The sequence below is a fragment of the Physeter macrocephalus genome, unplaced genomic scaffold (assembly GCF_002837175.3).
Source record: "Physeter macrocephalus isolate SW-GA unplaced genomic scaffold, ASM283717v5 random_521, whole genome shotgun sequence".
Classification (NCBI taxonomy): Eukaryota; Metazoa; Chordata; class Mammalia; order Artiodactyla; family Physeteridae; genus Physeter; species Physeter macrocephalus.
This window is the reverse complement of record NW_021145895.1, coordinates 13,271-34,824: the sequence shown is the minus strand read 5'-3', so window position 1 is coordinate 34,824 and position 21,554 is coordinate 13,271. Positions and strand designations below refer to the sequence as shown.

Sequence of the window (21,554 nt, the reverse complement as noted above, 5' to 3'; positions counted from 1 at the left end):
CGGACTTTGGGGGAGCGCTGACCCCAGGGCCACATGGGTAGCTTGACTAAAGCATCCCAGGTGAGTCTGCCTCCCCAGTCCCGGCCAGCCCACCTGTTCAGTGGGAGGCTAGCCCTGGTGTTTCTAAGGGCCCTGTGGCTCTGATGAAGACATCCTCGTCTCCACATTCGGTGAGCTTTGTGAGAGATAACTGGTAGGACAGGAGACGGGATGGGCTGTGTGTGGCACATGGAAGGCAGCGGTCTTGGCCTTAGGCTGGGCCCATCCTTGGGGAGAGCAGTTTGTTTGAGGCCACGTGTTACGGGGCAGGGTGGGGGCTGGCCTGGGCTGGGACACAGCTGGGGCAGAACCAGGACATTGCTATGTCCTCATAAATTGAAAGCAGTGGTGGCTCTGGGGCTCCTGGGGAGGGGCAGAGCCTCTCTCTCGGCATCTGGCCTTGCAGGCATCCCTATCCACCGGGAGGGAGGGGCCGAGGCTTGAAAGCCTTGAACTAGAGTCCTGGCCCTGACATTATTTGCTCTGAGACCTGGGGCAACTGTTTTCAGCTCTCAGAGCCTCAACTCTGTGCTCCAGAAAGTGGGGACCGTACCCCTGCCTGCCGCCCTCACAGGCCAACAGGATGGAAATGTAACAGTCGGGGCTTGGGCTGCGCCTGCCTGTAACTCTCCAGCTGGGGCTCCCACATGCAGTCTTTCCCCTTTCTGAGACCCCACTTCCCGTCAAGTGGGTCTCATTCCGGTCTCTCAAGGTTGCGGGGGAGATAGTGTGAGCCTGGCCCCTGCTCAGCAAAGTCGTGAGCTGAGAGCCGGCCCCCACCCCGGCCCCTACAGCTCCGCAGGCTCAGACGTTGGTCTCAAGCTCACTGATCTCAATGGTGCAGTGGTCCAGACTGGCAGCAGCTGGCTGCTCATCTTGCTCCACCTGGATGGGGACGTGGTGGGGACAGGTGGGGCCCAGGGTCAGCTCTGAGGCCTCAGCCACGCTCTTCACGCAGCCATTCTGCTGGGTCGCCACGATCTCCTGGAGGCTCACTGGCTTGGTCTCGCAGGGCGGCAGTTTCTGGTGAGGGGAAACAGGTCTTGGCAGCAGCAGGTGAGACTGAGGTTAGGCAGTAGGGAGGACTGAAGGAGCAGAGGGCTGGGAACAACCTGACTGGTTTTCCTACAGACGTGCTGGGGGATCTTGATAGGTCACAAGGACTCTCTGGGCTCCAGTTCCAAGCTGTCCTGCCTTCTCCTGGGACTGTCTTAGTAGAGGAGGGCACCTGGCTCACGGGGTCCAGTGCGGGGACGGGCGGCTCCCCTGCCTGGCCTCAGCGTCCTCTCCATGGAGTGGGGCAGCCTGCTACACGTGGTTACTGAAGGAGCCCTGAGGACCGTGAAGCCCCGGCAGACGTGTGAACGCTGGCATTCTTGTCAGCAGGACACTAGGGTACTGCTCCCTGAGGGCACTGACTGTGTTCACCCCTGCTGCTCCTGGGTCTAGATCAGCACTGGCCACAGTGGGTGCTCAGCAGTTTGCTGTTAGAGGAATCTGTCACCCGGGCGCCCACGATGAGAACAAAGGCATGGAGGGATCCGGCGAGGGCTGCCCAGCCGGTGGGTGGCCGATGTGCTGCCTTGCCCACCCCACCTGGCTCCACCCCCGGGCCTTTGGGCAGCCCGGCTGGGAGGGAGGCACCGTTCTCACCTCAGTGCCCGTGTCCTGAGCGAAGTCCTTCCGGCAGACATGAGCCATGATCCCGGCGGCCAGTGCATCACCCAGCACGTTAATCATGGTGCGGAAACGGTCCCTGGTGGGCCAAGGCGGGCAGTGAGCGGCAGGCCCTCTGCTGTAAGGGGAGCTGGAAGAGGACAGTGCTCACCCCAGCAGCAGCCACAGGATGGGCGCCTTCCTGCTCCTCCCAGCCCACCACCCCCCGGTGATGCTGAAGTGGGTGATGCAGGGCCGGCTTTGTAGGCATGTGACTGTGCAGTGGCTCAGGGCCTGTGTGTAGAAGGGCCCGGACTTGGGCTAATGCTCTGCTCCCACCCTCTTGAAGTCCTTTATAATTTTTGAACAAGGGATCCCACATTTTCATTTTTGAAAACTGGGCCCCGCAAATAATGCAGCTGGGCCGGTGTCAGCGAGTACCCACGGTGCCAAACCGCGGCAGTTCCCCAGCCCACCCCGAGTGCCTACCACCCAAGGGATAGGGGTGAGTGGGGAGAACCCCACTCACAGAGCCCAGTCGACAGCGATGATGAGGGTGATGTCATCAGTGGGAAGTCCCACGGAGGTGAGCACGATGACCATGGTGACGAGCCCGGCCTGGGGGATGCCAGCTGCCCCGATGCTGGCTGCGGTGGCTGTGATGCTGCAGGAGGGGCAGGGAGCATTGCTGGGCCCTGGACCCAAGGAGGAGGCCAAAATCCCAGGGCCTCTGGGGACAGCATTGTGGAGCAGGAATTGTTAGGAATGCCACATCAGGGAGTTCCCTGGGTGGGAGGCATGTCTCTGCTTAAGGTCCTGTGGTCCCAGAGGCCCCCATCCCTGGCCTCAGCAGAACCTCCTAAGAAGTTTGTGGAAAACCCTGCGTCTGGAGCCACTGTCTCTGTAGGTTTCCAGGAAGCTGCCCACAGATTCTGATTGTCCACTGGCACAGCTCTGCCCAGCCTCCCTCTAGGACTGGGTCCCCAGGGTCAGACTTGTACCCTCGGGGTGGCATGTGAGGCCTTCCCCTTGGCCTCTGCCCCTCACCCTAGCACCCTTCCCTCAGCTCTAGCCGCACCAGCAGCTCTTCCACCGTCCCTCAAGCCTGGCCCTGGCCTCTGCTTACCCTGTGCCTGCCTGCAACACCCTCCCTGCTCTGCATGTCCAGACTGCAGGCCCTCCTCTGGCCCCAAGCTTCCCAGCCTGCTCAGAGCACCCCCTCGTGCAGGGCAGCGCTGGGGAAGGAGCCTGGTGCCCTGAGTCACGAGGCCAGGTCACGTTTCAGCCCCAGCGCTGGCTTGCTGTGTGGCCCGGAATAAGCCCCTTGCCCTCTCTGGGCCTCAGAGACTCCATGAGATCTGGGAGCTCAAGACTCCTGAAGGCCGTTCCAGAGTACCCTCCGCCCCAATCCACACTGGGTGCAGGGTGTCAGGAGTGCACCTGATGGTGATGATCTGGCCGAAGTCCAGCTCATAGTTGTTGACCTGGGCAATGAAGATGGCGGCCACAGCCTCGTAGAGTGCGGTGCCATCCATGTTGATGGTGGCGCCCACGGGCAGCACAAAGCGGGCAATGCGCCGGTCGATGTGGTTGTTCTCCAGCAGGCACTTGAAGGTGATTGGCAGTGTGGCTGAGCTGTGGGCAGAGGAGCCAGTGTCTGCTCATCACCCTCCTCCATGATGGTCAGGGCCCTCAGGTTGCCAGCTGGCCAGTGATGGAAGCTCTCCCCACCCCCCCACGCCAGGCAGTTGGCCCATCTGGGGTGGGGGGAGAACAGGCTGAAGAGGCTTTGAAAATGGTCATATGGCCAGACTTGCCCAGGCCCAGGGCCTCAGAGACCCCCATACACACAGGTCAGGAAGGGAGTTACCACCAGCCGAGCTCCTACTATGCGCCGGGCACTGTGCTTTATACATCCTCATGGCTTCCTGCGAGGGAGGGGTTTTAAGTCCCTTTTACAGGTGAAAAAACTGAAGCCCAGAGGGGAGGAGGGGCTGACCCTGTGTCACACGACTGTGCCAAGTGCAGATAAAGAGGTCAGTCAAAAGCAGGGCTGTGGCGGGACCGCTTCAGATTCCAGCCTCCCACTAGCCCAGTGGCCCTGGCACCTCCTTAACCTGCGTGTGCTGTAGTTTCCTTGTCCCAAGCAGTCCATACATTACAGAGCTATTAGGATTCAACGAGTGGGCCCTCAGGACAGCATCTGCATACTATAGGCGCTCAACCAGTGGTAGCCACTGCTCACGTTGCAGCTGTGTTGTTACTGAGCTCCCAGTGGCAGTGTTGGGACTGAAACTCAGGTTAGCGTGTCCCCAGAGCCCTTCCTCTACCACAGGCCATTGCCTGGGAAGCCCACTGGCATCTGCCAGAGCCCCTCATGGGCCCCAGGCATGCTGGGCCTGAGGCCGTGGTTCCTGCCAACAGGAAATGGCGAGGGCTGCCGGCTCTGTCACGGGGGCCAGCGGCTGCTTGGGGCTTCGTCTTTCCCTCTCACCTCCTCCCTCGGCCCTGGGTGAGGGTTCCTGGACAAGGCTTCTAGGGCTTCTCCTCACTGGGCTTCTGCTCCTCCTGAGTCCTGTAGGAGGTGCTTCTGCTGCCAAGGGTGGGCCATGTGGCTGCCAGGGAAGGAGGTCTGTGGTGGCCCTCATTCCCATTTTACAGATTGGGAAGCTGAGGCCCAGGGAAGAGAAGGCAGTAAGGGATGCAGGGAAGAGCCAGGCCTTTGGTGCCACAGACATGGGCTCAAGTTCGGTTGACTGCTTCCATGTGGAGCTTGGACATTTGCTGTGGGGAGAACCACCCTTTCTTCACAGGGTTAGATGCCCAGTAAGTGACCACCTCCTTTCCCCCACCCCACCCCTTGCTCAACAGCCGAATTTGCATGACTCTACCTCCCTGGGTCTCCTGCACTCGGCTGCAGTCTGGGATCTTTGAGGGCAGGTGCTGCTTCATCAAGCCCAGACCGGCCTTAGTGGGTTATCTCCATTAATCCCACAGTGACCCTATGTGGCAGAGGCTACAATGATCCTCAGTCTGTGTCCGAGGAAACTGACAGGGAGGTCACCAGGGAGGTCAGGTGACTGGCCCACAGCCACACAGCTAGTGGGTGATGGACCCATGAGGCAAGTTCCCATTGTCTGGAGACACCGCCAAGGTTGTGACGGGGCAACTTGCCAGGCTGTCCCAGTGACAGTAGACAGGCAAGGTCCCTAAACAGCACAGGGCCTGACTTCAACAGAAGCACCACGTGGCAGCGCAAGGCGACAGCGATAGCGATTGCAGACTCAGCACTCTTCAGCTCTCCCTGCCCCTGTTGTGTGGAAGCCGAGCCCCATGTGGATTGAGTGAACCCGGGGCATGTCGGCAGGTGGAGGAGGGCTTTCTGCCATTTGGGCAGGTAGTGCCTCAAGCATTACATTTTAAGAATACGTCTTGTTACCGTAGCGTCTCCCAAGTTTGTGAAGCAGGTCACGCTGACACTTTCCGTGGTTCTATGGCTACGGACAAATGATGGCTGGACAGAAGGACAGCATTCAGCCATGGTTTCCTCCCCCATCCTACCCGCTGCCCAGGGCTACCTGGAGGAGGTGGCCAGCGCGATGAGCAGGGCCTGGAGAATGCCGCGGATGAAGACGATGGGGTTCTTTTTGGTGATGAAGAAGTAGAGCAGGGGCAGGATGAAGAGGCCATGCACCACCAGCCCGCACACCACGGTGACAGCGTAGAAGCCCAGCTTCTTTCCCACGGTCGTGGGGTTGTCCATCTCTAGGATCTTGCCAGCGATGAGGAACACGATGCCAAAGGGGAAGTACCTGGGGTGGGCGGGGCAGCCGGCTCAGTGCCGGGCAGACAAAGGTCCTGGGAGGCCCTGGCACTGCATCACTGCCTAGCCTCACCCTTCTAAGCCTCCCGGCGCCCCTGTGAGGACAGAATGAGACTGTGTGCCCAGGTGACTGGCACGTGGTGAAACGAATGCTACCTCAACCAGCCCAGCGATGCACAGCCTCCTGCCGCCCTGCCTTCCTCCGTCCAGGCCTTTGAGGGCTCCCCTGCCCTCTGCAAGCCCACGTTTCAGCCCAGCAATGCCACAGCCTCTGGGGGTGACCTTGGCAGGCCTCTGCATTTCCCCATCTGACTGTGCAGGGTTAGATTAGGAGATTCCTAAGGTCTGAACTCTGAACCAAGAAGGGGCAGCTGGTTGTCACTTCCAGTGTTTCCTTTCTCCAAAAACTGAGCTGATGAGGCCCCAGGTGATGGGGAAACTGAGGCCAGGAGCACAGGGCCAGGTTTATTAGCTCTTAGCTTGCCACCAGTGGGCCTGATGGGGCCAGAAGTGGCAGGCCCAGGGCTGGAACCAGGCCTGGTCAGGGCTGGGGGGATCCAGGGGAACGCAGCCTCCCGGGCAGCTTTCTGCTCCCTCCTATGGGACCACAGCGTCCCTCCAGCTGCCCAGGGCAGAGCTGGAAGGGGGTGGAGTGGGTAGAAGAGACGCCCCCCGCACCCCTACGATGAGGCTTACCACACAGCCACTGCCACGATCTTCATGACGGACTCATTGAGGCACTGGCAGAAGCTGACCAGGGGGGCCCCGCTGTCACCCATACGGCCCAGCATGATGCCTGCAGGGGGTAGGGACAGAGCGTATCACAGACGCCGCAGGTGGCGGCAGATGTGCACGACGCCTACGTGTGCCAACACACGCTGGTGGCCAGGCAGGGACAGACCGCAGGCACACGCAGATCTTGGCGCTTAGCCGACTGCCCAGCAGCCTCTGACCCCCCAGCGCTTCCCCTGCACCTCCCCTCTCCTCCCCGCTGGAGCAGGCTGTGACCTCCCCACAGGGCTCTCGTCTCTTCCTCCTCTCTCACCCCGCTCTACCCAGCAGCAAGTGCCATGTTCTAAAGATAGAAATGCTCCCTGCCAACACCCCCGACTGGCTTCCCTGCACACACAGAGCGTAACCGACACTCCCACACCCCCCGCTTCAGGCCCCACTTGATCTGACCCCGTTTACAACTCCTGCCTCCGTCAGGCCCTGCTTTCCCTTCCTCACTGTGCTCCTGCGTCGCGGCCTTCTTCACGTTTCTAGACTACATCAAGCTCTTGACTGTGGTGGGGTCTTTGCCCGCATGGTACCCGAAGCCTGAAGCCCTGGCCTGGCTGGAGACCCGCGCCCACTGCCCTGGCAGACTCCCCACCTACTCCCGTCTATTTCACTTCTTTCTGATCCCTTCATATCACTTATTACGACAGTCGTCTGGTGTTTTTTTCTGTCTTCTCCAGTAGAAGGTTAACCCCATGAAGGCAACTCATCATTGGATGGATGAATGAATGTATGAATGAACAAATGAATGAACGATAAAGCCCTTTTCCGGAGCCCCTGTTACCCTCCCCTTGGGGTTCTGGGCTCTCCTTCACTCAGGAAGCATCCACATGTGTGCTATTCTGTGGGGTGAGCTTATGCAGGTGAGCATGGTGAGGCCACTCCTGGAACAGTGACAAGTGACTGCTCTCCCTCTGGTGACACAAAATCGGAGAGCAAATCACACCCTGTGACTGCCCTCGTGGAGCTTACTGTCACTGTGTCCGAGAGGCTCATCCACTGACTCAGCTGGGGAGGGGCAGGATTTGAACCCTGGTCGGTGGGACTCCAGAGAAGAGCTCTTTCCCTGCCCGTGAAGCCCGAACCCACGCCGTCTGGGGAGCAGCTACCACGGGTGATGGGGAGCAGTGGCGCCCTGCCGGGGTGGGCAGGAGAGGCCGGAGATGCGGATGACACTGGGCCCAGCCCCCTGCACATCTGGCCCACGGAAACCTGACTGAGCTCAGAGCCAGGTTTTCTGCTGGCTCTGTTCCTTCTCGGCTATTCCTGTTCCTCATCAGCCTCCCTGGGGCACCCATGGGCTCCGGCTGCGGCTGGCTGGGTGCTAGTGTGCATGGGACGCAGGGGGTGGCAGTGGGCTTCCTCCGACAGGCAAGGCCAATGACACCTTAGCATCAGCCACATCCCAGCACCAGGGAGGAAACGGGGCAGGAGGTTGCGGTGAGGGGAGCAGCCGTGCAAGTGTGCTCGCTCACGCTCAGATGTGGGCACACAGATGTGGGTGCAGCTAGAGCTGGGCACACACAACAAATATACACTGACACGTGGACAGTTGCATGTGCTCAGCAAACAGTGAGTTGAAGGGTCTCAAAGGTTTCTTTAGCTCTGCCAATAGATGTCCTTTTAGTGTGTTCCCACCCCTAAGAGAGAGGCGATGGCTGGGAGGAGGAAGAAAGTCCAGTCTGGGGGACAGATTATCAGATGTACTGAGGATGCTTCCAAACACCATCTCCTCACACACTCGGGTCTCTGAGGTCCTGGCCCCTCTGTGTGCCTGCCTGGCCTTTTGACCACGATGATAAGTGCTCCATTACCCATTATCATTCATCCATTCATCCACCCATCTACCCATCTCTCTGGAAGATTTTACTAAGCACCTGCTCCAGCCAGTCCCGTGGAGGCTATGGGGCTAAATGGAGAACAAGCCCTGTCTCCGCCTGCATGGAGCGTACACAGCTGCTGTGCAGGCATTAAACAGTCACACAAACAATTACGTAACCGCACTGGGTCAAACACGTGAGTAACACAGGGCACCTGACTGGGGGGTCAGGTAGACTTTTCCCGGGATGGGATGCTTATACAGAGGCCTCTCAAGGAGGAGAAAGGTGCAGCGGAGAGGGAGGGGCAGGAACAGCCAGGCTGAGGGAGGTGGGAAGGGCCCGGGAGGCGCCTTCCAGGAACTGACGGGCAGCGCGGCGGGGGGAAGCGAGCAGGACGAGAGGGGGCAGCCTGGCCGGAGCTTGCAGGCTCTGCGGGCCGCGCGCGGTGTCTGGACCCCTCTTGGAGTACAGTGGAGCCAGTGGAGGCTTTACGTGGGGACTCAGTGACCCCGTGAGGAGGACACACCAGGACAGGGAACTCTTGAGGCGGCATTTGCAGAAACCAGGTAAGAGATGACGACGGCCTTGGCTGGGGCAGTGGGCCGAAGGTAAATGCACAGACTGGAGAGAGATTTCAGAGGCAGGCCTGACTGGATTTTGGTGTGGGCTGAGGCAGAAGGTGGGGTAGCAAGTGACCCCCAGTTTCCTTGCCTGAGAAACCAGGAGGATGGGGAGGCTTTCCACTGAGAAGAAAACCCTGCAGAGGAGTCGGAAGCCAGAGAGGCCCTCCCAGGTCTGGGGCTGGGGCGACGGGGGGCTGATGTGATTTTATAGTGAGACTCGTGATGACCCCTGGGCTGGCCTAGAAGGACGAGGTGGGACTGACAAGCTAGATTGCTGTGGAGGGGTCAGGACTTCCTAGGCTCCAAAGAAGGGAGAAGGTTGTATGCGTAGGTTGGCGGGGGTGGCCATGGGCGCACAGGCAGGGGCCTATCCAGAGGTTTTGTGGGATCTGAAGCTTCCACAGTTTGCAGACCTCTTCAAGAAAAAGAATACAAGATTAAAAAAAGAAAAAAAGGTACAGGCCTCAAAGGGGGCCTGTGCAAGTTAAGCGTTACCAGATTCCTGGTAAGTAGCCTGTGGTGGGCCTTGGGGACCCAGAGAAGAGTAGCAAAGGGAAGGGTGTGGTCAGGGGGCCTCAAGAAATGGCACAGACAGGTCTGCAGAGAGAAGGCTCCAGGGTTGAGGGCGGAGGGGAGGAATGAGGGCTTTAAATAAACAGCCGCTGGGACGGGGCTAGAGGCATGCTCTTCTCATAGGGAGGGCCGACACCCCTGGAGGCAAACAGCACCCAGGGGCGGGGAATTCCGAGTGAGGAAAATCAGCTCCAACTTGAGGGAGGGCTGGGGACACCCCCTGCCCCCGTAATGGAATGGGGACATGAGCCACTCCCTTGGAAAGGAAAGGAAGGAACCACCTGGAAGACGGGGAGACTCCAGGCTATTCAGGTTACTGGACGCAGGGATGCAGGGAGGGATAAATGCAAGGAGGGCCAGGCTCCAGGGCACGCCGGGGCGGGTGGGCAGCACATACCCATGGTGGCAGAGAAGATGACGATGCCCAGCACGTTCATGCCGTCGCTGGTGCCAGGCTCCGACTTGTAAACGACCTCGGGCGGTGGGGTCAGGTCCAGGGCGAAGTTCTGCACACGAGAGCCATTCTCCTCCTGGACCCCATAGATGAGGATCCGCCGAGGAGGGGCCTCCTCCGGTGCCACCTTGGGGGACTTCACAACGGGGGTGGTCTTGGTGCGGTACTGTTGGGCGACATCCCAACCCGGAATGAGTCCAAGTGTTGTTATTAATATCAACAACAACAATAATAATAACATCTTGGAAGCACATTGGCATCCACTCATGAACTATTTGATTGACAATAACCCTGTGACATAGGCAGGACAGGGGTTATTATCAATATTTTACCAAAAATAAAACTGAGATTCCTTTATCCATCCATACACTACCCAGCCACACCTCCCTCCATCCCGCCTTCCCTCTTCTTTCTATGCCTCATTACACCCACCTGGGACCCTCTCTAATCATCCATCCATCTCCTACCTGGATAATCTACTTGGATAATCCTCCTTTCACCTGTTTATCCCCTTTCAACCATCCATTATCCATCCATAACAGCCAGCCAGCCCTGCCTTCCACTGATGGAAACTTGGATCTTCCATTTGAAAAGCTCAGCTTGTCCCGAGCTTTCTTGATGAGATGAGGCCCCAGCTGGGAAGAGTTGAGTGGCTGAGTCACCTACCTTTCCTCCTCAGCCCTCAGGGCATTCCTGAGTCTTTCCCTCTCACTCCTCAGGTACTAGGAGTCCACACAAGGGCTCCTATCCTCCCAACACCACAGTATCAATAAAGCAAGTCTTCTAGTGGGGGAAAAAGGGAACCACTCAGGATCTGTGCTTCAGTTCCCTCATCTGTAAAATGGGGTCTTAATAGTTAATCTACCTCGTTAGGTTAAATGAGACAACATTTGTAAAGTGTTGACAGCAGGGCCTGGCACATCGTAAGCCTTCTGTAACCATTACTGCTATCATCACCACCACCACCATCACCATCATAATCATCATCCCGACGTTGAACACTCTGTGCTGGGTGTTGGGCCTTGAAGGATGGGTAGGAGTTTGCCAAAAGATAAAGGGCATTCCAGGCAGGGAAGTGAAGTAGAGCAATATTCTCTCTTTCTCTCTCACATCTTCAATAATTCCCCGTCACTGTTGGAATAACATCTAAACTCCCTAGCCTAGCATTCAGGGCCCTTCACTACCTGGCTCATTTCACAGATGAAGACCCAGGAGGTTAGGAAAGATTTAGTGATTAGCTCAGGGTTTCACAGCTCCTTATTTCGGAGCCCCTTCTGCAACCCTCAGCCACCTCCTCTGTGTCTCCAGGCCCAGTACAGGGCCCCAGCACAGGGAAGAAGATCAGGAAATGCTTGTTGGACTGAGTCAACCAACCGGCTGACATTTTAGAAGGGGAAAAGAATGGGAAATTATTAGAAGTGCAGACAAAGATTGGTATACAAGGTTGTTTACCATAATCTCTTGTTTTGGAAAACAACTGAAAGGGGAAATGGGTAAATAAATTATAGCCCAGCCTTACAAGAGCCAAACAGTTGCATCATCACTTAATATTGTATTTTAAAGAAACATTTAATAACCACGGAAAGTACCCATGATATAACGGGAGTGCGGAAATAAAAGCAAGACGCACACCATATATGTCCTATGATCCTAATTTTATTTTTTAAAACATTTCTGCAGAGAAAAAAAGACTAGAAACATACCTTCTACTATCGCTATTGCTAGGTGCTGGTACTACAGGTGATTTTTATCCTCTACTTTATATTTTTTAGTATTTTCCTAATATTTTGCGGTGAATGTTATTACTGTTTTTATTAGGGGGAAAGGATTATTCTAAAAAGAAAGAGAAAACAGGCTTAGATGCAGACAGGTCTGGGTTTACCTACTAGCTCTGCCATTTACTAGTGGTATAACCTTGGGCAAATCCTTTAACCCCCCTGAGCCTCAGATTCCTCGTCCAGGAGCGGGGCTGGCCCTACCCCAGGGCAGGGTTATTATGAGGACTGAAGGGGATGGTGTGTGCGAGCACGGGTGTAAACGAGGGCAGAGCAGGCATTCAGCAGGGGCTTCCCTCCACCCTCATAATTCTTCCTCGTGAAAAGTTGGAACCCAGGGCAGGAGTGTGGCCACAGGAGGCTCTAAGGATCCAGGTCCTCCCACCACCTCTCCCTGTAGCGTCCCAACCCCAGGGATAGGGAGACTGGCTGGGCAAGCCTGTCATTCCCTAGCCGGGCCCAGGCTGGCCCTGCCTGCCCACCCCTCCATCGCCCGGGGACCCACTCACCTGTTTGAATGTGGCTTCCACCAGGTTGGCTGGGAACATGTTCCTGGGAAGAGAGTCAGTAATTGAAGAATTCCAGGATAGGAGGGCGCTTGGGGTCATCTGAACACTTCCCTTGGCGGTGAAGGGCTTCTAGGATCCTGCCCCACCTCCCTATGCAGGCTTACTTCTTCCCACCACCCCCATCCCAGGACTTAAAGCTCCAACACCATCTGCATAAGGTTCCCAAAACACGCTGCATACTTCTCCAGCTCCAGGCCTTTGACCACTTTTCCTTCTGCCGGAAAGGCACTGCCTACTTCTCTGGCTGATTCCTACTCCAATCAAGCAGAGGTCAAGCCTTCTATGACTGCTCCAGGTGGACTCCATGGCCCTTGCCCTGTGGGTCAACTATGCTCCAGCATGCTGCTGGATGGCACTGGTCACATGATTGCTTCTCCCACAGACTGGCTTCCTTGAAGGTGGGACTTGGTCATTCCTATCTTATCTGTGGCTCCCAACACAGGACCTGGCACATAAATGGGATCATTATTCTCGTTAATATAATTTTCATAAAGCTAAAGGAGGAGGAAGTCTTGTCCTACCAGATATGAAAGCATACTATAAAGATGTAACTGTCAAAACAGTGAGATACTGACACAGCCGTCAATCGAAAAATCAATGTAATGGAACCTGTAGCCTGGAGACAGAACCTGGGACATCTAAGTATTTCATATTTGATAGAAGTTGCTCCACAAATCAGTGAAGAAAGGAAGGACTCATTGTAGAGAACTGCATAACTAACCAACTATTCAGAAAAATAAAAACTAGATCTTTATGTACACTGCACCAAAATAAATCCCAGATGGCTTAAAGAAATAATTTAAAAAATGAAACCATAAAAATCTAGAAGAAACACAGGTTAATGTTTTATCAGATCTCAGGATATGGAAGGACACTCTAAGAACAAAATCAGTAGATTTTACTTCATTAAAATTAAGAATTTCCTAAGTGCAACTTACTATCCTGCATTGGATTCTGGAATAGAAAAAAAGAACACTAGTGGAAAAACTGGTGAAATCCAATGAAGCAATTTAGTTAATAGTGTGTACTAATTTCATGTCTTACTTTTGACAAATGTGCTAGATGTAAGTCACTAACATCGAGGAAGACGGGCACACCTGGGAACTCTTTACCATCTGTGCAACTTTTCTATAAATCTAAAATTATGCCAAAATCAAAAGCTAAAAAAATTAAGACGCTCTCTAAGACAGATTACAATACAAATAAAATAATAACGCAAATGACAAACTGGGGAAACTATACAACAAAGTGTTATCATCCTCAATCTTTAAAGAGTTTTTACAAATCTTGGCCTTGTTTCCATGTTCACTGTCTGCCTTTCTCGCCAGAACATCAGCTCCCTGGAGGGCAGGGATCTCTGTTTTGTTTTCCGCCGTGTCCCCAGCACCTGGAAGAGTGCCCAGCACGTAACAGGCACTCAGTAAATATTTGCTGCATACATAAATGGACCACAGAAACATTAATACCTCAATAGAAAAATGATGGAACATCCTGATCAGGTTATTCACTTTGCAGAAGAAAAAAACATAAGTAGTCAAAAAACCTTTAAAAAAATGTTCGGGGTGGCGCAGTGGTTAAGAATCCGCCTGCCAATGCAGGGGACACGGGTTCGAGCCCTGGGCCGGGAAGATCCCACGTGCTGCAGAGCAACTAAGCCCGTGCGCCACAGCTACTGAGCCTGCGCTCTAGAGCCTGTAAGCCACAGCTACTGAGCCCGTGTGCCACAACTACTGAAGCCCGCGTGCCGAGAGCCGGTGCTCCACAACAAGAGAAGCCACCACAATGAGAAGCCCGCACACCACAACGAAGAGTAGCCCGCGCTTGCTGCAACCAGAGAAAGCCCGCGCGCGGCAATGAAGACCCAACGCAGCCAAAAAAAAAAAAAAAAAAAAAAAGTTCGGCTTCACTGAAAAAGACATTTTCACCTATCAAACTGTTAAAGAAATTTTCAAATGGCAGTACACACTGTGAGGATGTTTGGTGACTCCCTCACATGGTTCTGGCAGCAAACTTTGTGTAAAGCAATTTGCAGTTCACAGCGAGGGTCTTTCTTTGCCTTTATAATCTGCTTTAGGAATCTAACCTAAATCAGAAATGGTAACAAGGATTTTTGTTCCTGTGCTGGCACTTCCTTGAACGGGCCATGCGCCTCGTGCTCACGCTGCCTCCTCTACCTGGACCCTCCTTCCCCCTCACTCTTGTTCTTGGCAAGTCTCTCCTTTTGCGAGACTCAGCTCACACATGCATGGAGTTATACACATGAATATGAGTGTGCGTTCTTTCTTAACTTTACACCCTGGCAGCCACTGTTGGGAAGCAGAAACTATAATTGTTTTCACTGCTGCTAAAATACAGGTTCAGTGTTAGCATATGGCAGGAGGAAGAGGGCTTAGAATGAGCTACAATGGCAGAAAACTGGCAGAGAATGGTCTTGGCTTTCCCCACTGATTTCAGCTTTGTCACAAGGGGGAGAAGAAGCAGGGTCAGGAGCTGAGATCGCAGAAGCTCACGTGAGGTTTTTTTTCGACAAGTGGTAAGCAGATTTCTGCCACCAGAATAATAGCTGCCTGCAAGGGCTTTGGACAGCAAACAGAGCCAAAGTCACGCCAGGCACACAGCCTGCCAGAGTGCATGGCCTACCGGCCCTGGGCGCTCCTGACCAGAATGGAGGAGAGGCCCACACTGCATCACGTGGTAACAGTTTGCAAACGTCTCCTGGGTACACTTCCAGTAGGTTCAAGTGACAAAGCGGTTCTCTTAGAGGGAAGGCTGCTTTAGCATGAGCAGAAACCAAGGGTGTTCAAAAGGCTGTATGTAAGAAACCGAATGGAACTTATACCTCATACATACATCTCTCTACAACTTCCTTTAAAATAACAATAATTTAAATTATGTGCTGCAGCAAGGATGACTAGTTGTCTACCCAGTCTCCATGCTCTCTCCTTACTCACTAACACAAACCCAGGCATGTTACAGGGACCAAGAAGGCCCTGCCATCAAGCCCTGTTTCCCAGCCTCTCTTGCCAAAGAGGTGGCCAATGCGATGTAAGTGGGAGTCATTGGGTGGCATTTCCTGGAAAAAGCTTTAAAAGATGCCCATGCAGCCAGGACCCTTTGGTCCTTTCCTCCAGCTCTTTTCTTTCCTCTCGGAACATGGACATAATAGCTGGAGCTTCAGCAACCTTACTGAACCATGAGACACACTGATGATAAAAGCCAAGTGCTTAATAAGCCCAGCAAAGCACAAAGGTGGAGGGAGCATGGGCTCCTGGTGACCACGAGCTGCCACCTCTGGTCTGCTTATTTGGGAGAAAATGCAGACCTTTACCTTACTTAAGCCTCTGCTGCTTCAGGTTTCTGTTAAGTAGCAGCCAAAAGCATTTCCTAATACATGCGGTCATGCTAATTATCAATGAACTTACCCTCAGATTTTAATAAAGAAGTATACCTTTGATTATTAAACGAAAAAATATGCACCATTTTCTTTTGGCTTTGAAGACCCATGGGAAGCCTTCCTGTTTGCCCCATGAGGCCTGTGTTCCTGGTGGTGGTTACGTAAAATGCAGACATAACATGCCTGGGAGACACTGGCAGACAAGCCCATCAAGTATACACACACTCTGCCCAGGGCCTCCCCACACATCTCTTGGGGCAAGGCCACAGTCCACCTCACTTACTATTTGTAAGTTCCCACTGTGACGGTTCCAAACTCACCCCCATCCCCAATCCAAGCTCCAAAGGTGGGAATTATTCCTTTCCAAGCACGGCTCCCAAGAGCTTCATCCAATCCCTGAGTGGGTAACTGGGAGCTATAAATAGACCCAAGTCATTACTTAATCTCTCTGGTGTTTTTGAAAGATTGGAAAACAAAGAAGGGGCCCAGCTCTGACTGGTTCTCTGCTTGGGTTTGTTCTGTGAGGCTGCTCTGTGAGCAGACATCAGTTTTCTGGAACCCCCGCTTGGAGCCCTGGGAAATGAACTCATGTCTTGGAGAGTCATCCAGGGACATGGCCTGCTGTGTTCCTCTGGATCATCTTTGAGAGACGGACGTGTATCCTCCCTCCCTGAAGGATGCAGTGGGCCTTATTTCCCTGTTCGGTTGGACCCCTCATCTTTCTGACTTTTCCTTAGGCACACCTGCCTCCATTTCCCAGTTCCCTGCCCTGGTCCTCTGTGTTCTTGGTTGGTAGGCAACTGCCCTGGGCCAGAGCAAGGGTGAGGGGGTACCCTCATCGCTGGTGTCCTCATTTTCTGCACAGCCTCTCAGAATGTCAGAGCTAGAAAGGGTAGCAGAGAGTAGCTGTCCAGGGCACTCTTCTGGTCTGTCTGTCCTAAGATGGTTGACAGCTGGATGCAGGGACCTGTATTTGGCCCCTCTCCCTCCCCACCGGCTCTCAGCACAATGTCTTTGCCCTGAGTAGTTACTTAATAAAAGTGGGCTGAATGGAACGAAAGTGACTGCACCCGCTCCCAGGGCGTCCCCGTGCCTCCAGGTACATCCTGCCCACTCCACGCTACCCTGCTCCAATCCATCCTTCCCAAACTCACCGCCGGCCTCCCCCTTCTCGAGGGGAACAGCCACCCCCTCACCTGGGATCAAGGTCTGCAAGGTTGAGCTCTGCACCGTCCTTCTAACCTCGTCCCAGAACCAACCCACCTCCAGAACCTTCTGCTTGTGCCCAGAAGCCTCCTCACTGGCCTCTAGGCCTTTGTGTTTCGGAACCACAGAGCTAGAAGGGATCTTGAAACCCACAGGGGAAACAGGCCCTGGGAGGAGGCTGGCCTGCCTGCAGCCACACAGCGACCACACAGAGGTGAGACGAGCTTCCCTGCAGGAAGCATGTGATCTCCCCTGCAGCTCTGTTCTCTGACTAAGAAATGGTGACAGTGATGTCCAACCACCCAGCTTTGCAAAACAACTTGCTCAGGGTTGAGAGCGACTGGGGGAAAAACCTCAAACCAGAAGGATCAATTTTCACCACGTGAAAAGCAACTGAGAGCAGGACCTCCTCCTGGAACATCTGACTCTGACATGCGGGTCAGATCCAGAGCCCTCAGCCCCCAAGCAGGGGAGGCCATTGGGGAGGGCGGGGCCTCCCCGAGCGCAAACAATCCTTCCACCACAAGGAAAGGCTGTTTCAAATCATAGGATCCAAGAAATGATGAATCATAGTCACCAAATCTTAAAAATAGTGGATCTTAGACATGAAGCTTCTCAAAATTCCTCCTCCCTTGGCTTCCAGGATATCAGCTTTCCTGGTTCTCCTCCTGCTCCAGCAGCTCAACGCAGCCCTCCAGTGCGGCTGGGGCTCACCGTGGCCTCACGCCTCGTGCTCAGCCACTCTCCCTGTGCTGGTGCTTCTTCCTGCAGCTTCAAACCCCAGCGTCACCGATGCCCCTGCCTCCCACGTATGTAATCAGCAAACACTCAGCACCTCTGCCGTGCAGTTGCTGTTCTAGGGTCCGGAATACAGTGGGGTGATTTTTAAAGAGCTGGCCCTCCCAGAGCATATTTTATGCCAGTGGGGGAGACAGAAAAAGAAATACAGAAATACACAGATAGGGTAGTGTCAGGTAGTAATCCAAGCTATGAGGAGAGAGGGTGATGGAGTCTGGGAGGCCCCTCTGAAGAGGTGACACGGCAGCGGTGTAAACGGAGGGAGGGAAGGGCCATCCAGGCAGAGGCAGCGAGGAAGACAAAGCTCCCAGACGGGACCCTAAGCACGTTTGGAGGCGTGCACAGAGGGCAGCAGGCTGGAGTGAGGGGAGGGAGAGTTGGAGCAAAGGTCAGAGGGCAACCTGTGCATGGTGCGGGGATCATGACGGGCCTGTAGGCCATAGTGAGCACCGTGGATTTTGTCGACCTGTGACAGGTTGCGGGCAGGTTTTTAAAGGATCCCTCTGGCTGTTGTGCTGAGAACAGACTGTAGGGAAACAGAGAGAAAGCAGGTGACCATACGGGACCCTCGAGTGAGAGGCGATGGTGGGCTGTGCGATGCTGGGAGTGGCGGAGGAGGACAGAAGGGGCAAAGGTTTAAGATATTATTTTGAAGGTAGAGCTGACAGAATTTGCTGACAAACTGGATGCAGGATATGAGAGAATAAGAGAGGCATCAGACTAAGATGGGCAGGACTGAGGAAAGGACAGATCTGTGGGGAAAATCAAGAGTTTAGCTTTGGACGTGCTAATTTCGAGATGCCTTTAGACAAGTGTATGTAAGAACCTGGAGTGCCGGTGAGAGGTTTCCACTGGAAACAAAATTCAGCAGCGTCAGTGTACAGAAGGTGTACAACGCCATGGTACTGGATGAAATCACCAGGCAAGTAAGTGTAGATACAACAGACCTTGCCTGGGTCTCTCTGGCTCTTGACCCTGTGGGTGAGAACCACACAACAGGAACAAAACTGCAGGTATTTTTGTGATCTTTAGTTCATCACGCATCTCAAAGGATAAAAAGAACCTGGAGAGTGGAGAAAATGGAGGGAGGGGTAGCTTGATTGCACTGAAGGCCCTCATTCGTGGACGCCTTTGCCTTGTCACATTGCCAACCCTTCTCACCCTGAGTCTGGGCGTGGCCACATGGCTTGCTTTGGCCAATAGGATATTAGCAGACTTGACAAAAGCAGAGACTTGGAAAAATACTTGTATGTTTCTTTTTGCCTCTCTTGTTCTTCTACCTTCCTCGTAAGAACATGTCCAGGCTAGCTCTCTCTTGGAACCCTCTCACCACTGTGAAATAAATACAGGCTGGCCTATGGGAAGATGAGGGACCACGTGGAGCCCAGCTGGATTATCTCAGCCAAGATCATCCTGGAGCAGCTGTTCTCCAGTTGAGCAGCCAGCTGCCTGCAGACACATGAGCAAGCTGGGCTAAGCCCAGTCCAAGTCAGCAGAAACTTCCAGCTGACCTGTAGACTTATGGTTGTTGTCTTAAGGCACTAGGTCTTCAGATGGTTTGTCACACAGCAACAGCTAACTGATGCAGAGGGTGAGGGTTTTTCAAGAGAAAGGGAAAGGGAGAGAGAGAGATTGTATGCTGAGGATGAGAGGAGTGCTTCTCCATAACTTTAAGCCAAGAGAACTACTCAAAGACCTTGGCGGTGTCCCCTAAGAATTGAGGTATGTAGGGGCTGGTGCCTGACTCATGTCCAGAGGCCTTGGAAAAGGGCTGCGTTTCCAGCAAGGATGTGTGTGTTTTTCACGGGTCAATGCGGACCTTGCAGAAGGGACACTGCCTAAGAGGATCACCAGGGCTGGGGGCGGTGAGGTGTCCCCAGTGGAGGAGCTGACCAGAGGTCAGGCCTGAGGAGGGCGCTGTGAGCACAGATGGTGCAGGGAGTGCCTGAGTCAAGGGAATCACAGGTGAGAGACACCAGTGATAGGAGGGGCCCCAAAGAGCCCACAAAAGCTCCGCTGAAGAAAAACAACCAGGGAGCAGCTACCCCGGCTCACCCCACTACCATAAAGGAGGACCTTTCTAGCTCACCCCCTCTCCCTCTTCACTGCGCCACCCCCAGGGCTAGCAACAGGGGAGTAGGTAGAGCAAGAAAGAGACAAAAACCTGCTAGGACCTTCTTCCCACTCCAGCTTTCCACGTCTGAATCAGATGCAAAAGGCTAGGACAGGATTCGCTTTAAACTGGATGAGTCTGGAGTTTGACTGTTAGACTGGACTGGATTTCTTATATCTGCAGTTGGTGAGAAAATGGGAGGGACCAGAAGGAGCCCACAGAGCAAGTGTCATGGGGTACCTTACTGCACCCAATAAACTGTTTCCAACGTGGTGCTTCCCCGAGCTCTGTCCCAGCCCTGCTGTCCTCACCCACACTGTCCAGGGAGACCCCTCTGCCATCAGGGCCTCCCTAACACCTCTACCTGCTGCTCTCCCAACCTCCATCTCCTGCTCAGACTTCCCCACAGGATTCAGATCCACCAGCCACCCATCAGCTGACGCCTCCCTCAGGAGGTCCGCACCTGCCCCAGCACTGTCCTCTGGCCCTGTGACCAGGCTGCTGTCCACTCAGGTGCTCAGGCCAAAGGCCTTGATGCCCTTTCAATCAGACTCCCACCACCTCCACCCTTCCCCCCTCCTCACCGTCCCTTGCAGACTGATTTTACCTCCTGAGCAGCCTTCAGTCTTCCCTCTTCCCCCCGGCCCACGGCTGCCAGCCTGGCCCAGGCTGCCTCTGTCTTCCCCGCCTGCCGTGCGCCCCAGCTCCAGTCCACCAGCACTCTGGCGGACAGAGGCTCGAGCCTTCTGAGTTGGCTCCTGCTACTCCTATAGGTTTAAAACCCATTTCCTGGGGCCTTTAGGGTAAAATGCAATCTGGGGCCTGATTCCCAATGCTCTTCATGGTCTGGCCCCAACCGACCTCTCCAGCAATGACTGTCCACTCTCCGCTCACATCTCAAGCTCCAGTCACACTGAATGGGCCATAACTTCTCCCCATAATACTACCTCCCAGCTCAGGACCTTTGCACAGCTGTTGCCTTCTTCGGGAATGCCCTTCCTGTGTCCCCTGTGCCCTCCCACTCACCCCATCTTGATGGGGGTGGACAGTTCAGTGTGAGCCCAGCAGGAGGCACGGGGGCTGAGGGGGCAGAGAGTGGCCTCTGTGGCTGCCCCCCTTGTTACCATTAGTGATCAAGAGCAGACCCTGAGCACCTCATCCCCCACACCCTCTTCTGCCCCCTGGGTGACATGCGGGGCTGGGCCTGTGAGGTCAGCAGCCCCAGCCCAGGCATGGCGTTCCCAAGCAGGGTGCCGGCGGCAGGAATTACCGAATGAGGTCCAGCAGGGGGTCTGCTGAGCTCATGATGGGCTTCCCACTATGCTCCGTCGTCTCCTTCTGGGCCGCGCTGCCCGGGTGGATGATGGAGACCATGACGATGCCCACGATGACTGCCACGAAGGTGGTCCACAGGTAGTACGCCACAGTGAGGATGCCCAGGCGGCTGGAGGTCTTGGCATCCAGGGAGGCGAGGCCGGACATCAAGCTGGGAGAGCGACAGGGGTCAGCGTCTGTGGGTGGGCAGGCCAGGCCCTCAGGCGTACCCACTCCCGCCCCCTCCTGGCTCTGCCTAGCACCCTCACGGCGTTCCAGGGAATGTGCAGGCATGGGGATCCCCCCAAATAATCCAGTCCCCGAGGCTCCTTCCAGCCTCTCTATTCTCTGCTCTGCTCTCTCCCCCTTGCCCAGTGTCATCAGCCAAGCCCATTCACACCTCTAGACCTTTCCATGTTTGGTGTCCTCTTAGTACCTCCTTTCACTTGCCCTAATCCTACCCAGCAGGTAAGACCAAGCTCAGTGCCTCCTCTTGGGTGAAACCTTTTAGGAGCCCATTCTGGGGGTCCCACAGCTCCCGGCCTCCTCTGTCATGACCCTGGTCGTCACTGTCACTGTCTGTCTCTCTCATCAGACTGAGGACATGTGAGAAGAGG

At 54.7% G+C, this 21,554-nt stretch overlaps 2 protein-coding genes across 2 annotated transcripts in view; one reads left to right on the top strand and one right to left on the bottom strand.

Annotated features, from left to right (window-relative positions):
- Nucleotides 1-21,554, top strand: part of LOC102988895 (podocan) — a 39,594-nt gene that overhangs the window by 14,639 nt on the left and 3,401 nt on the right. The gene's annotated exons all lie outside the window — the stretch shown is intronic.
- Nucleotides 146-21,368, bottom strand: LOC102989174 (excitatory amino acid transporter 5). Its single transcript, XM_028485922.2, has 9 exons — nt 20,894-21,368; nt 12,053-12,095; nt 9,712-9,934; nt 6,215-6,314; nt 5,274-5,507; nt 3,136-3,330; nt 2,225-2,359; nt 1,693-1,795; nt 146-1,062 (listed from the first exon to the last, which is right to left on the bottom strand). Exons 1-9 carry the CDS (start codon nt 21,316-21,318, stop codon nt 844-846), a joined length of 1,677 nt encoding a protein of 558 aa, XP_028341723.1. The 5' UTR covers nt 21,319-21,368; the 3' UTR covers nt 146-843.